This window comes from Mobula birostris, chromosome 17 (genome assembly GCF_030028105.1).
Source record: "Mobula birostris isolate sMobBir1 chromosome 17, sMobBir1.hap1, whole genome shotgun sequence".
Lineage (NCBI taxonomy): Eukaryota > Metazoa > Chordata > Chondrichthyes > Myliobatiformes > Myliobatidae > Mobula > Mobula birostris.
Genome location: NC_092386.1, coordinates 6,560,085 through 6,577,239, shown reverse-complemented (window position 1 = coordinate 6,577,239; position 17,155 = coordinate 6,560,085). Strand labels below are relative to the sequence as shown.

The 17,155-nt window shown below is 43.7% G+C and overlaps 2 protein-coding genes across 2 annotated transcripts in view; one reads left to right on the top strand and one right to left on the bottom strand.

Moving 5' to 3' along the window:
- Nucleotides 1–17,155, bottom strand: part of LOC140211489 (ATP-dependent clpX-like chaperone, mitochondrial) — a 127,676-nt gene that overhangs the window by 74,097 nt on the left and 36,424 nt on the right. The gene's annotated exons all lie outside the window — the stretch shown is intronic.
- The window catches only part of polr3g (polymerase (RNA) III (DNA directed) polypeptide G), a 33,220-nt gene continuing 18,618 nt past the window's right edge, over nucleotides 2,554–17,155 (top strand). The window contains exon 1 of the mRNA XM_072281236.1: nucleotides 2,554–2,673. Within this exon, the coding sequence (XP_072137337.1) occupies nucleotides 2,554–2,673 (120 nt within the window). The remainder of the gene's footprint in view (nucleotides 2,674–17,155) is intronic.

Here is a 17,155-nt window from a genome sequence, read left to right as displayed (position 1 = left end):
CTTTTTGTCCTTGTTGGTTTTTCAATCTTCCTGTTGGGTGCCGTCTTTCATTGATTCTATTGTGTTTCTTGGATTTACTATGTATGCCTGCTGGAAAATGAAACTCAGTATATGGTGACATATATGTACTTTGATAATAAATTTACTTTGAAGTATGAACAGACAGAGCCTCTTTACCCAGGGTGGAAATGGGGAGTATGAGGGTATGAGGAAGGTGTTTTTGATGAACGTATAGGGGAGGATGTCAAAGCTAAGTTTTTTTACACAGGGAGCGGTGGGTGCGTTGAATGTCCTGTCAGGGGTGGTGGTAGAGGCCGATACAGATGGATAAAAGAACAATGGAGTGTTATGTGGGAGAGAAGGTTAGAATGATTTTAGAGAAGATTAATCGGTCAGCACCACATCATGGGCCAAAGGGCCTGTAATGTGTCGTGATAAGATGTCAGTGTTTGAGCTAATGGAAGATGACGACACATCACAATGGCAGTGATAGGTCCGCAGTTGATTTGCACTCCACGCCACTGGACTCTGACCCCGATCTGTCATGGACCCTGTGGTGACTGCCTGTGCATCAGCCTCCCCACGTTAAACAAAGTCACACGCAGAGATTCTGCATTAAGGGAATCCACCCCGACTTCATGAATTATGTGCATCCTGGATCAGCCTCTGCAGCCACTTGCTGACTCACCAATGGACAACCTCCTCCTAGAACGTCATGCTCAACTCGAGTGATGAAGGTTCTCAGCCCAAAATATCGACTCTTTATTTCCCTCCATAGATCAAGGGTTCCCAACCTATTTTTTTTAGCCCTGGACCCCTACCGTTAACTGAGGGTCCATAGACCCTAGGTTGAGAGCATAAGAACATAAGAAATTGGAGCAGGAGTAAGCCATCTGGCCTGTTGAGCCTGCTCCACCATTCAATAAGATGATGGCTGATCTGACCATGGATTCGTCTCCACCTACCCGCCTTTAAAAACCCTTAATTCCCCTACTATGCAAAAATCTATCCAACCTTTTCTTAATGCAAACAAGAGAAAATCTACAGATGCTGAAAACCCAAGCAACACGCACAATGTTGAAGGAACTCAGCAGGCCAGGCAGCATCTACGGAAAAAAAAGTACAGTCGATGCTCCCGGCCAAGACCCTTCTGCAGGACTGGAGAAAAAACTGAAGAATAGATTTTAAAAGGTGGGGGAGGGGTGGGAGAAACACAAGGTGAGAGGTGAAATCTGAAGGGGGATGGATGAAGTAAAGAGCTGGGAAGTTGACTGGTGGAAGAGACACAGGGCTGGAGAAGGGGGGAGTCTCATTGAAGAGGACGGAAGGCCAGGGAAGAAAGAAAAGGGGGGAGGAGGAGCACCAGAGGGAGGCGATGGACAGGTAAGGGGATAAGGTGAGGGAGGGAAAGGGGGATGGGGAAATGGTGAAGGGGGGCATTACCGGAAGTTCAAGGAACCTTGTCTTAAATATATTTACTGAGGTAGCCTTCTCTGCCTCATTGGGCAGAAAATTCCACGGATTCACCATTCTTCGGGAAAGCAGCTCCACCTCATCTCCATCCTAAATTTCCAGCCATAGACACTGCCTGACCTGCTGAGTTCCTCCGGCATTTTACCTCTTCCTAGAGATGCTGCCTGGCCTGCTGCGTTCACCAGCAACTTTGATGTGTGTTGCATTTTGCGTGGGTTGCTCTGGATCGCCAGCATCTGCAGAATCCCTTGTGTTTAAAAAGTACTATGAATATTGTCGATGCAAACATCTGCTTTCGATCAGAAGGTTCCTCCCCCAGCCGAACACAGTTCTAACCCTTCAGGAGGTGAATAACTTTGTGTTTAATGGTGTTGTTTGTGGAACATCTCGGAAGCGAAGTATCCCGCTGTTATGCACCTTAACCAGAATCGGGTTTAATATCACCGGCGTATGTCGTGAAATTTGTTGTTCTGCGGCAGCGGTATGTTGTGTACATAATAACAATTTTAATTACCAGAAGAAGTATATGTTAAAATGTAAATTGAATGAGTGCAAACAGAAAGCAAAATACTGGGGTAGTGTCCATAGGTTCATTGTCCATTCAGAAATCCGATGTTGGAGGGGAAGATGAGGAAGAAAAGAACTGACTTCTGCTGTAGCTGTCCATGATTTCCATGACAAGGCTCTTTTGGAAATGCTGAGTCAGGCATGTCACATTGGGACGGTGCATGCGTGGTCCACGCCAAATGGGAAATGCCGGAGGGCGGGGAGACTCCCTTTTAAATAGGGACGTGTATGAGAGGGGCAGTTTTTTCTCTCCATCATTAGTTTTGGACCGAAGCTGGAGTGGGACCCCGGCTCTGAACTCGTCGCGTTGAGCCGAGGGTTGGGTGTGGATGCGGATGCGGGAGCGGGTTAACGGTGCCGGCGCTGCCCCGAGCGGAAAGGTGTACTTGTAATCAAGGCGCAGTCGGTCCGGTGCCTGAGCTCCCGCAGTTCTGGGACGGGAGGCAGGAACCGGGAGCTGGTGAAAAGCAGCGACGGCGGCGCGGGGAGGGTGTCAGCATCGCTCCCGGGGTGATGTCTGAGAGAGGACGCGGCCGGGGCAGAGCACAGTTCACCTTTAACATCGAAGCCATTGGCTTCTCCAGAGGCGAATCCTTGCCTGATACTGGATGCCAGCCGCTCCCTTTATTTCCGGTAGGTGCGAACAGTTTCTCCTAAAAGGGCCGAATCCCAGCTAGTCAAGTCGTACAGTGTAGGAGTGGAATCTCAGAGTGACCAGCTTTTCGAACTTCACCTCCGTTTTAAGAGAGGCCAGTAAAAGATTTAGGAGTAATACACAAAATGCTGGAGGAATTCAACAGGTCAGACAGCATCTATAGAGAGGATTAACAGTCGCAATTTCGGGCCGATATCCTTAATCAGGACTCATTTTATTCTCCTCCATAGCTGCTGAGTGCCTTTAGCATTTTGTGTGTGTTACTCTGGATTTTCAGCATTTGGTGAATCTCTTGAGTTTCAAATATTTACGACTTTTTTCCCTGTCGTTCCGAAAATCAAGCCGGATTATAAACCAATGCCACACAGGATGACCGAAATATTTAAGCGCAGCTAACCCAGTTTTAACAAGTAAAATAGCTGAGTCCTGTGAAGGGGGCACAGACTGAACCGTCGACCGGTCCTTTCCAGAGATACTGCCTGACCTGCTGAGTTCCTCCAGCACTGTGTGTGTGTGTGTGTATAACTGTTTAGGATGTCCGTTTGAAGCGTTTGAGCTATCAAGGATGCCGTACAGTATTAGAGAATTGAACGGGGTGTGTTTTGCGTTACTGTTTTTTTCATTGCCTTTTATTCTTGAGAATTGTGTTTTTTTATCTCTTAGTGTCAATTGGGAAAAGTGTGATTTATTACATTTGGATCGTGAAATGAAATTTGACTATCAACTGATGTCATTTCATTTTTTCCCCAAAAAATATAATTCAAATCGTGTCTAATACCAGGGGGCATAATTTTAAGGCGACTGAAGGAAAATATGGGGGGTGGGAATAAACCATAAAATATAGGAGCAGATTAAGCCCATTCGGCCCATTGAGACTCCTCTGTCATTCATCATGGCTGATTTATTATCCCTCTGCAACCCATGCTCCTGCTTTCTCCCCGTAACTTTGACGCCCCGAAAAATCACTATCCTATCAACCTCCGCTTTCAATATACCCAATGACATAGCCTCCACAGTAGTCTCTGGCAACGAATTCCAGATTCAACACCCTCTGTCTAAAGAAATTCATTCTCAACTGTTCCAAAGGGACGTCCTTGTGCCCTCTGGTCCTAGAGTCGCCCAGTAAAGGAGACATCCTCTCCCCGTCCACTCTCTCCAGGTCTTTCAATATTCGATGGGTTTCAGTTAGATACCCCCCCCCCGGGGGGGCTATTAACTCTTGCATACATTGTGATCATCCATTAACTCTCATTTTCGGTATGTCATCTGTCACACGAGGCAGTTTTTATTCAGACAGTGGTGGGTGTGTAGAACACGTTCCCGCGCCGCTGGCAAAGGCAGATTCATTAGGGATATTTAAGAGACTTTCAGAAAAGCACATGGATCAGAATCCGGTTCTTATCATTGACGTAAGGTTGCAATGATATATTTATAGTATATTCCATAGTACTCTTCAAAAGTCTTCAGCACATGTATGTAGCTAGGGTGCCTCAGACTTTTGCGCAGTCGTTCGTTATGTGCCGTGTCGTAGGACGTGGGGTGATCATGGTCTTTAAAGCAACACACACAAAAATTGCTGGTGAACGCAGCAGGCCAGGCAGCATCTCTAGGATCGTGATTGTTCTCGACAATTTTTTCTACAGAAGTGGTTTGCCATTGCCTTCTGGGCAGTGTCTTTACAAGACGGGTGACCCCAGTCATTATCAACACTCTTCAGAGATTGCCTGCCTGGTGTCAGTGGTCACATAACCAGGAGTTGTGATATGCACCAGTTGCTCATACGACCACTCACCACCTGATCCCGTGGCTTCACAAGACCCTGATCCGGGGTGGGGGGGGGGTGCTAAGTAGGTGCTACACTTTGCCCAAGGGTGACCTGCAGGCTAGCGGAGGGGAAAGGGTGTATTTGCACTCCAGCACCTATTTGCACAGTTCTATCTATCCATAATATATATATTCTCGCTCTCGCTCTCAAAAAAAGTGAGGTGAAGAAGCTGTTCCTAAAGGCTAAGTGTGTGTCTTCAGGTTCCTGTACGTCCTCCCTGATGGTGGTAATGGTAGTGACGATGGCTGGTAGAAAGATGGAGAGCTACGTGGGAGGAAAAGGTTAGATTGATGCTGGAATAGGTTAGAAAGTCGGCCTAAGAGGATGTAGCAATCTGTGTTCTGAAGGCTGGGGCTGGGATGTTCAAACGCACGAAAGTTCACATTGCCGTCAATAAATAGTTGCAGTACTTTTTTCGTTGCAGTTGCCTACCGGCGCATGCGCAAGACGCCGTGGCCCGGCAGCCCGGGTTCAGTCTCCCGTGTCTGGCTGCTTAGCGGCTGATGAGAAGGCAAGGCTAATATTTTTTATTATGAATAAAGTTTATTTTGCATATAAAATAAACTTACTTCACCTCAGTTTAATACAGGTTAATTCATACACTCGTGTCTAGTTTTATTGACCGCTATTTCGTTTGAAAAAAGAAAGGTTAATTTCCTGTGTTGCAGCGTCAGCTTAATTCTTTAAATAGAAGCGTCCAGGTATTTTTGACAGCAGTGAGATCTGTGGCTTGCAAAGCTAAAATTAGCCATTGAAAGATTTTTTTTGTATGGATATTACGTTCAAAGTAAATTTATTATCAAAGTGCATATATGTCACCATATACAACCCTAAGATTAAAATCTATGTCAATGTGTCTTTAAAGTATGCCTCGGATAGGTTATTTTCTGTCTGAAATAAAGTGAGTATTAAACTTGTTATGTACACAAAGAACACTCCAGCGCAGTAGAGGCCCATCAGCTCACGATGTTGTGCCAATCTTTTAACCTACTCCACAATCTAACCTTTCTCCCTTGCCCTCCATTTGTCTTCCATCCCTATGCCTATCTAAGGATCAGACCATAAGACTTGCAGTAGGAGCAGTATTAGGATATGTGGCCTATCAAGTCTGCTCCAGCATTTCATCATAGTTGATTTATTACCCCAATCAATCCCATTTTCCTGCCTTCCATAAGAAGATAATGTGTGCAGTGCGATGTCGGAGATCTTTTCCCGGTCTCTTGTAGCAAGTTCAGTTGCCTTTGTGGCTTTATGTTGGGGGAGCAGCATCGGTCCTGGTGATGCAAAAAGACTAAATAATCTCCTCAAAAAGGCTGCATCCGCCCTTGGCTGCAACTTGGACTCTTTGGAATTGGTGATGGAGAGGAGGTCATTAAACAAACTGTTATCCATTTTGGACAATCCGGCACATCCTCTCCATGACTAAGCAGCGGAGCACCCTTTTGAACAGCCTCATTCAGCTCCACTGTCACAAGGATCATTACAGAAAAGCTTTCCTACCAAATGCAATAAGCACATACAACAGTTCATCTCTGTGCGACAGGAGAGCACACATCATAGTACAATAGTCTGTCTTGTACATTATTGCATGTTAGTACACTATTTTTATATTACTATGTTATGTTATTATTCTGTATTGTTGGTGCGTGGCCAAGTGGTTAAGGTGTTGGTCTAGTGATCTGAAGGTCTCTAGTTTGAGCCTCAGCTGAGGCAGCGTGTTGTGTCTTGAGCAAGGCACTTAACCACACATTGCACTGCGACGACACCGGTGCCAAGCTGTATCGGCCCTAGTGCCCTTCCCTTAGACAACATCGGCGGCATGGAGAGGGGAGACTTGCAGCATGGGTGACTGCCGGTCTTCCATACAACCTTGCCCAGGCCTGTCAGTCAACGTTGAAATCAATGGGCAGCCAAAGAAGAAGATTCTGTATTATTAGGTAAGCACACTGCTAAGTGTGTTTTTAAATGTTGCTGCTGTAACAAAAGAATTTCCAACTCAGGATCAATAAGGTAATTATTATTATAATTATGAGAAGACACAGTGACATTTAATGTATCAAGCCTCCAGCACGATCCCTGGCAGTGTATTCCAGGCACTTAACACCTACCTCTGACATCTCCCTTAAATGTTTCAACCCTCACTTTCTGTTACTCGTATGGTTATGCTATAGATTTATTGTGTATGCCTGCAAGAAAAAGAATCTTAGGGTTGTATATGTTGACATATATGTACTTTGATAATAAATTTACTTTGAACTTTGGAACTTTAAAAGGATTGGCCATTGAAGCGCTGGGGAGAAAACATGTTGGCTGTCTATCAATGCTTCTCATAATAAAGGGGCCTTTTCTGGTTGGCTGCCAGTGACTAGTGGTGTTCCTCAGGGGTCAGTATTGGGATTGCTACTTTTCATTGTTTGTTAATGATTTGGATAGTAGAATTGATTGCTTTGTGGCAAAGTTTGTGGATGATATGAAGCTAGGCAAAGAGGTGGGTAGTGCTGAGGAAGCATGCAATTACAGCAGGACTTAGACAAATTGGAAGAATGGGCAAAAAGTGGCAGATGGAATTCAGTGTTGGGAAATCTATGATAATGCATTTTTGGGCCCCTTATCTCAAAAAGAATGTATTGTCATTGGAGAGAGTCCAGAGGAAGTTCATGAGGATGATTCTGGGGATGAAGGGGTTAACATATAGAAACATAGAAAATAGGTGCAGGAGTAGGCCATTTGGCCCTTCGAGCCTGCACCGCCATTTATTATGATCATGGCTGATCATCCAACTCAGAACACCGCCCCAGCCTTCCCTCCATACCCCCTGACCCCCGTAGCCACAAGGGCCATATCTAACTCCCTCTTAAATATAGCCAATGAACTGGCGTCAACTGTTTCCTGTGGCAGAGAATTCCACAGATTCACCACCCTCTGCGTGAAGAAGTTTTTCCTAATCTCGGTCCTAAAAGGCTTCCCCTCTATCCTCAAACTGTGACCCCTCGTTCTGGACTTCCCCAACATCGGGAACAATCTTCCTGCATCTAGCCTGTCCAATCCCTTTAGGATCTTATACGTTTCAATCAGATCCCCCCTCAGTCTTCTAAATTCCAACGAGTACAAGCCCAGTTCATCCAGTCTTTCTTCATATGAAAGTCCTGCCATCCCAGGAATCAATCTGGTGAACCTTCTCTGTACTCCCTCTATGGCAAGGATGTCTTTCCTCAGATTAGGGGACCAAAACTGCACACAATACTCCAGGTGTGGTCTCACCAAGGCCTTGTACAACTGCAGTAGTACCTCCCTGCTCCTGTACTCAAATCCTCTCGCTATAAATGCCAGCATACCATTCGCCTTTTTCACCGCCTGCTGTACCTGCATGCCCACTTTCAATGACTGGTGTATAATGACACCCAGGTCTCGTTGCACCTCCCCTTTTCCTAATCGGCCACCATTCAGATAATAATCTGTTTTCCTATTTTTGCCACCAAAGTGGATAACTTCACATTTATCCACATTAAATTGCATCTGCCATGAATTTGCCCACTCACCCAACCTATCCAAGTCACCCTGCATCCTCTTAGCATCCTCCTCACAGCTAACACTGCCACCCAGCTTCGTGTCATCCGCAAACTTGGAGATGCTGCATTTAATTCCCTCATCCAAGTCATTAATATATATTGTAAACAACTGGGGTCCCAGCACTGAGCCTTGCGGTACCCCACTAGTCACCGCCTGCCATTCTGAAAAGGTCCCGTTTATTCCCACTCTTTGCTTCCTGTCTGCTAACCAACTCTCCACCCACACCAATACCTTACCCCCAATACCGTGTGCTTTAAGTTTGCACACTAATCTCCTGTGTGGGACCTTGTCAAAAGCCTTCTGAAAATCTAAATATACCACATCCACTGGTTCTCCCCTATCCACTCTACTAGCTGCATCCTCAAAAAATTCTGAGATTCGTCAGACATGATTTTCCTTTCACAAATCCATGCTGACTTTGTCCGATCATTTCACCGCTTTCCAAATGTGCTGTTATCACATCCTTGATAACTGACTCCAGCAGTTTCCCCACCACCAACGTTAGGCTAGCGGTCTATAATTCCCCGGTTTCTCTCTCCCAACTTTTTTAAAAAGTGGAGTTACATTAGCCACCCTCCAATCCTCAGGAACTAGTCCAGAATCTAACGAGTTTTGAAAAATTATCACTAATGCATCCACTATTTCTTGGGCTACTTCCTTAAGCACCCTGGGATGCAGACCATCTGGCCCTGGGGATTTATCTGCCTTCAATCCCTTCAATTTACCTAACACACTTCCCTACTAACATGTATTTTGCTCAGTTCCTCCATCTCACTGGACCCTCTGTCCCCTACTATTTCTGGAAGATTATTTATGTCCTCCTTAGTGAAGACAGAACCAAAGTAATTATTCAATTGGTCTGCCATGTCCTTGCTCCCCATAATCAATTCACCTGTTTCTGTCTGCAGGGGACCTACATTTGTCTTTACCAGTCTTTTCCTTTTTACATATCTATAAAAGCTTTTTTATGAGGAGCATTTGGCAGTTTTGGGCCTGTACTCACTAGAATTTAGAAGAATACTGGAGGGGGAGGGGTGGGTGCAGATCTTATTGAAACCCACCAAATATTGAAAGGACTAGATAAGGTGGTTGTGGAGAGAATGTTTCCTTTAGTGGGGGTATCCAGAACTAGAGGGCACAGCCTCAATATTGAGGGGCGACCTTTTAGAACAGAAGTAAGGACGATTTATTTTTGCCAAAGAGCAGTGAATCTGTGGAATGCTCTGCCTCAGACTGCAGTGGATGCCAAGTCAGTGAGTATATTCAACTTGAAGTTGGTAGATTCCTGATTGGTCAGGGCATCAAGGGATATGGTGAGAAGGCAGGTATAGGGGGTTGAATGGGAGCTGGGATCAGCTATAATAAAATGGTGGAGTGGACTCGATGGGTTAAATGCCCAATTCTGCCCCTATGTCTTATGGTCTTATAATCTTATACACCTTTATCAAGTCACCTCTCATCCTGCTTTGGCCCATGGAGATAAGCCCAAGCTTTCTCTAGTTCATACAATAATCACAATATATTACATACATGATAACAGGAAACATTATTACAGGAAAGTTTCTAGCATGGTTAAAGCAGAGGTTGATTGGCAGGAGGCAAAGAGTGGGAATAAAGAGATATTTTTCTGGTTGGCTGCTGGTGACTAGTAGTGTTCCACAGGGGTCTGTGTTGGGACTGCTTCTTTTTACATTATATGTCAATGACTTAGATGATGGAATTGATGACTTTCTTGCAAAGTTTGCAGATGATGCAAAGATCGGTGGAGGGGCAGGTAGTCTTGAGGAAGTAGAGAGGCTTGGACAGATTAGGAGAATGGGGAAAGAAGTGACAAATGGAATACAATGTCAGGAAGTGTATGTCATGCACTTTGGCAGAAGAAATGAAGGGGTTGAATACTTTCTAAAGGGAGAGAAAATATAAAAAACTGAAATGCAAAGGGACTTGGGAGTCCTTGTGTGGGATTCCCCAAGGTTAATCTGCAGGTTGAACTTGTGATAAGGAAGGCAAATGCACTGTTAGCATTCATTTTAAGAGGACTAGAATATAAAAGCAAAGATGTAATGATGAGATTTTATAAAGCACTGGTGGGACATCATTTGGAGTACTGTGAGCAGTTATGGGCCCCTAATCTTAGAAAGGATTTACTGAAATCAGAGGGTTTCAAAGAAGGTTCACGAAAAGTATTCCGGGATTGAATGGTCTCTCAAATGAAGAGCGTGACCTAATTGAAACCTAATCAAATGGTGAAAGGCCTTGATAAAGTGGACTTGAAGAGGATGTTTCCTCTGGTGGGAGAGTTGGGGACCGAAGGACACAGTCTCAGAATAGAGGAGTGTCCTTTTAGAACGGAGATGAGGAATTTCTTTAGCCAGATAGTGGTGATTCTGTGGAATTCATTGCCACAGGCAGCCATGGAGGCCAAGTCTTTATTTATAGTATATTTAAGACAAAGGTTGATGGATTCTTGATTGTTTAGGGCATGAAGGGATACAGGGTGAAAGCAGGAGACTGGGGCTGAGAGGAAAATAGGATCAGCCATGATGAAATGGTGGAGCTGACTCAATGGGCCAAATGGCCTAATTCTGCTCCTATATCCTGTAGTCTTATATGTAACAGTACTCTGCTATATATAATAATCCTTACATTAAAGTGCTGAATCCAATGACCAAACAGGTAATAAAAGTTTCCAGGGTGACCATCAGTTTTGGTGTAAAATTGAATGAGCAAATGCCTCTGTTCGCTCTGTAATGTTTAACAGTCATTCCTGGCATCTCCACGCCTGAATGCTTGAAACTGCAGTGAGCATAACAGTTCTGAATTGTCTTGCTGCTAATTTCCCACCAACCATCAGTGACTAAACTCTCTGCCTTTTGAATACAAGTGCTACAAGTTGACACTATCCTAAAAATTATTCATTCTAAGCATGGTGTAGTATCTAATGGCCACACGAGCACACGACTGACTCTAGTTAGAAACCGTTCGGCAACAGTCTCCTGCCCCAATTAAGCAGCATAGTGCCCTCAATAAAAGAAGGGAATTTTCCTGCTATTTTCTTCATTAGTTTTTGCAAACAAGTATCTGCCCCAATTAACAATGACTCAATTAACTGGAATCCATTGTATTTGCATCCTGAAGTGTGATCCAATTGTAATATCAATCTGCATTTTAATCTGATTGCAGCAATCTTCATTCCTTTGCTTATCTAGAATCCGTCTGCCTCTATTTTAAAAGATATTCTGAGTCTGTCTCCATTACTTATTCTGAGGAAGAGAATTCTTAAGATTCTCAAACTCCCGAGAGAACAAAATTTCACCTTGTCTTAGTTGGACAACATTTCATTTAAAAATAAATTACCCCTTATTTCCACAATTCTTACCACCCTCCCCCCCCCCCCCCCCCCCCCAGGAACAACATCTTCTCATCTACTCTGCTAAAACATCTTGGCATCTGGTGTCTTAAATTAAATCCAGTCCCAGTGTCTACATATCAGTGGATTCAAAGTAAATTTATTATCGAAGTGTGTATATGTCACCATGAGCTGCACCACCCAACAACCCCCAACAATCTCTAATCCTAGCCAAGTCACAGGACAATCTGCAATGACCAATTAACCTACTAACCAGTACGTCTTTGGCCACTGGGAGGAAACTGGAGCACCTAAAGAAAACCCACACTTTCCACAGGATTCTTTATAGAAAACGCTGGGTTTGAATACTCAATTCCAATGCCCCGAGCTGTAATAGTGTCGAACTAACTGCTACACTGTGGTGCCACTTTCTTCAAAGTTCAAAGTATATTTATTATGAAAGTATGTATACTATGTACCGCCTTGAGATTTGTCTTCGTACAGGCAGCCACAGAACAAAAGGAACCCAATTGAACTGATTTTTTTAAAAAATCAAACACCAATGTGCAGAGGAAAAAAGCACATTGCACAAACAATAAAAGTAAGCAAGTAATATTCAGAACTGAAGTTTACGAAAGTGAATCCACAGCTATGAAGCCAGACACTACTGCAGTTGGTCCAGGAGCCCATTAGTTACAAGTCACAGCTTCAGTCCACGGAGACAAGTAAACCTCACCGAGCAGTGAGCTGAACACCAGTTCGTCCATCACCTCTGGCCCTGACACCCTGTCCTTTTCAATCTGGCCCAGCACACTTGTAGGCCTTTACAGGAAAATAAAAAATATATACAATAGAATTTATGAGAAACTATGAAGAAAAAAAACACAGCCAAACAACCAATTGAACAATGCGTTTGGAGTCTTAGCCAATCAAACCATGGAGCAGTATCCAGTTTTCCTTTGGAAGATGAGATTATGGAAGGAAAATGTTTGTGTTCTATCTCTGATCCAGGTTTACGGCTCTGTTTTGACTAAGGTTTATATTAGCAGCCAGTCCAAGGTCAGATATGGGATTTTTTTTTATGCTTGTAAATTGTGAAGAAATATTTCTACCACTGGGGACAAGAGACCATAGACCATAAGATATTAGAGCAGAATTAGGCCATTTGGTCCATTGTGTCTGCTCTGCCATTTCATCCCAGCTGATCCTTTTTTCCTCTCAGCCCCAATCTCCTGCCTTCTACCCGTATCCCTTCATGCCCTGAACAATCAAGAATTATCAACCTCTGCCTTAAATATACATAAAGACTTAGCCTCCACAGCTGCTTGTGGCAAATAATTCCATAGATTCACCAGTCTCTGGCTAAAGAAACTCTCCCTCATCTCTGTTCTAAAAGGACACTCCTCTGTTCTAAGGCTGTGTCCTCTGGTCCTAGACTCATCCGCTATAGGAGCCATATTCTCCATGTCCACTCTGTCTGGGCCTTTCAATATTCAATAGTTTTCAGTGAGGTTCCCCCCTCATTCTTCTGAATTCCAGTGAATACAGGCCCAGAGCCATCAAACACTCTTCATATGACAAGCCATTCAATCCTGAGATCATTTTCCTGAACCTCCTTTGAATCCTCTACAATTGAGGGAGCATCTATGGAAATGAATAAATAGTCGATGTTTCAGTTAAGTCCTGAGGAAGGGTCTCAACCCTAAACATCGACTGCCTATTCATTTCCATGGATGCTGCCTGACCTGCTGAGTTCCTCCAGCATTTTGTGAGTTTTGCTATAAATGAAATGTATTGTATAGTTCAAAAAGAGATGAAAACCTAGTGAGGTAATGTTCATGGATGATCTGATGGCAGAGGGGAAGAAGCTGTTCCTGAAACATTGAGTGTGTGTCTTCAGGCTCCGGTATCTCCTCCGTGATGGTAGCAATGAGAAGAGGGCACGTTCTGGGTGATGAGAATCCTTCATGATGGATGCTGCCTTTTTGAAGCATCGCCTTTTGAAGATGTCTTAGATGCTGGGAGGCTAGTGGCAATGAAGCTGACTGAGTTTACAACTTTCTGCAGCTTTTTCGATCCTGTGCAGTGACCTCTTAAATTGCAGTAAGAAATATGTATAAAAGTAAGTAAGCAGTCTATAAAGAGCCAAAAGAAAAGAAGAATAATGAGGCAGTGTTCATGAGTTCATTGTCTGGTGTTCAACGCCTGGTAATGGGATGCAGGGTTTCGCTTTGGCAGCTCCTAGTTATTGACCATAGCTCCACAAACTCAAGAAAATCTGCAAGTCTGTGTGTTTATTGATGCTTTGCTGCATGCTTGAGTGCTCGGTGGAGGGTGCCGATGTTTCTTTTTGCTGGTGGAGGGGGGGGGGTTCGTTGCCTTGCTGCTGCTTATGCGTGGGAGGGGGGAGCTGGAGGGAGGCTTTGGGGTTCTAATGTTTAACTGTCATTCATTCTTTGGGGCATTCCTCTGTTTTCATAGATGTCTGCAAAGAAAAAGAATTTCAGGATGTATATTGTATACGTTTCTCTGACGTTAAATGTACTTATTGACTTATTGAGATGCTGGTAATCCAGAGCAACGTACACAAAATGCTGGAGGAATTCATCTATGGAAAAGAGTAACCAGTGAATGTTTTGGACCAAGACCCTTCATAGACTTACTTCTATAGTTATTGTGTCCATCTCCTGAGTAAATATCGATACAAAAAAATTAATTGAAATTTAATTTTGGCTCCACACATGGATTAACATTCTGGTCTTCCAGAGGATCAATTTTCTCCTTTGTAACTCTCTTGCTCTTAACATGTCTGTAGAATCCCTGAGGATTTTCCTTCACCTTGTCTGATAAGGACAAATTCATGCCTTATTTTAGCCCTCCTGATTTCTTTCTTAAGTGTTCCCTTGTATTTCTTGTACTCCAGAAGCACCTCATTTGTACCTGCCTGCCTGTCTGTACCTGTTTATGCACCTCCTTTTTTTAATTTCTTAACCAGGGCCTCAATATCTCTGGAAAGCCAAGGTTCCCTATACTTCTTATCTTTACCTTTTATTCTGACAGGCACATACAAGCTTTGTACTCTCAAAATTTCACTTTTGAAGGCCTCCTGCTTAGCAAGTACACCTTTGACAGAGAAAAAGCCTAACTCTATCCACAGTCGCCAGATCATTTCTGATACTATCAAAATTGACCTTTCTCCAGTTTAGAATCTCAACTCACAGACCAGACATATCTTTTTCCATATTTACTTTGAAACTAATGGCATCGTGATGTCTAGGTGCTATGTGTTCCCCTACACAAACTTCTGTCGCCTGCCCTGTCTCATTCCCTAACAGCAGATCCAGTGTTGCACGCTCTTTCATTGGGACTTCTGCATGCTGATGAAGAAAACTTTCCTGAACACCTTTGACAATCTCTATCCCGTGTAGTCCTCTTGCAGTATGGAAGTCCCAGTCAATACGCAAAAAGTTAAAATCACCTAGTAGGATCTCCCAGTGGCCACACATTTTAATTCCACGTCCCATTCCCATTCTGATATGTCTATCCACAGACTCCTCTACTGTCAAGATGAAGCCACACTCAGGTTAGAGGAAGAACACCTTATATTCTGTCTGGGTAGCCTCCAACCTGATGGCATGAACATTGACTTCTCTAACTTTCGTTAATGCCCCTCCTCCCCTTCTTACCCCATCCCTTATTTATTTATTTTTATTTTTTCCCTTTTTTCCCTCTCTCTTTTTCTCCCTCTGTTCCTCTCATTATAACTCCTTGCCTGTTCTCCATCTTCCTCTGGGCGCTCCTCCCCCTTTCTCTGTCCCTAGGCCTCCCATCTCATGATCCTCTCCCTTCTCCAGCCTTGTATCCCTTTTGCCAATCAACTTTCCAGCTCTTGGCTCCATCCCTCCCCCTCCTGTCTTCTCCTATCATTTCGGATCTCCCCCCTCCCCCTCCCACTTTCAAATCTCTTACTATCTCTTTTTTCAGTTAGTCCTGACGAAGGGTCTCGGCCCAAAACGTCACCTGTACCTCTTCCTATAGATGCTACCTGGCCTGCTGTGTTCACCAGCATTTTGTGTGTGTTGCTTGAATTTCCAGCATCTGCAGATTTCCTCGTGTTTGCGCTAGTATAACAACCTTCTGTTTCTTGCTACAGTCTTGCTACAATCTCTCCACAAACTTGTTCCTCTAAATCCCTCAGATTGTTGGGTGGTCTGTAGTATAGTCCCATTAGTGTGGTCATACCTTTTCTTATTCCTCAGTTCCACCCATAACACCTCACTAGATGAGTTTTCCAGTCTGTCCTGACGGAGCGCTGCCGTGACAATTTCCCTGACTAGTAACGCAGCCGCCCCCCCCCCACCTTTAATCCTCCCGCACTGTCTAAAACAACAGAACCCAAGGATATTGAGCTGCCAGTCTTGCCCCTCCTGCAACCAAGTCTCAGTAATGGCGACAACTTCATAATTCCATGCCCTGAGCTCACCCACCTTTTCTGCACAATGCTTGCGTTGAAGTATACACAGCTGAGGACCCCAGTCTCACCATGTTCAACCTTTTGATTCCTGACTTTGCCTGAGGTCTTACCAACATCTGTCTCCACAACCTCCTCTACTAACTGTTGTGGCACTCTGGTTCCCAGGCCCCTGTAACTTGAGTTGAAACCTCACTGTGCAGCACCAGTAAACCATTTCACTAGGATATTAGTCCCCTTCCAGTTCAGATTCTCAATGTTTATTGTTTATTTATTTGTTATTATTATTTATTTTTATGTTTGCACTGTTTGTTGTCTCTTCAGCACTGGTTGTATGTCCAGTTGATGCGATCTTTCATTGATTCTATTGTGGTTAATGGATTTATTGACTATGCCCGCAAGAAAATGAATCTCAGGGTTGTATATGGTGACATATATGTATTTTGATGTAAAAAATGGGGAAGGCTGACTACTCTGCATGATTTTGGCATATATCTGCATTGGAGGAAGTTGAGGAAAGGTTGACTGTGTTGGTTTCTGGAGCGAAGGGGTTGTCTTTTGTGTAGCAGGTTAGTGTGATACTCAACAAAGCAGCGAGTGAGGCGGTCATGTGAAGTGTGTATGGTGATTTCACGAGAGGTCTGATAGAGTCGGTGCTGAGAGGAAGTTTCCAATTGTGAGAAGATTTAGAATTTTGGATCAGCTCCCAGTCAATGCATTCTTGATGAAATTGATACACTTCTTCTGAGAGGCAGAATCTGATTCAATTAATATATTTAAGATCAAGTTGATTTTCAGATTCTAGGAGAGGTTGAGATAGATGAATTTTCAAGATTGTTTAATGTCATTTCCAGTACACAAGTGTAAAGGAGAATGAAATAATTGTTACTCCAGATCCAATGCAGCACAAACAACACAAGATAAAGAACACAATAATAAGTTTAAAAAGTGCAATAAATATAAATATGTAAGATAACGTGTATACATGGATTGTACATCCATACAGTGACGCTCGGCACTGGAGTGTCTGTACATGAGGTGTGTAGCCGTTACTTGAAAACAAAGGAAAACCGCTGAGAGGCTGAGTATGGGATTTGACATTGTATGATGTGCTTACAAATAACTGAGGTTCCAAGCCAGCAAAGATGAGCAATCTTATAGCAACTTAAAGAAAAATCTAACAAAACTAATAAACTCTTCTGGGACTACCAGCCGGATACAGGTATCAATTTTAACCGATGTTTC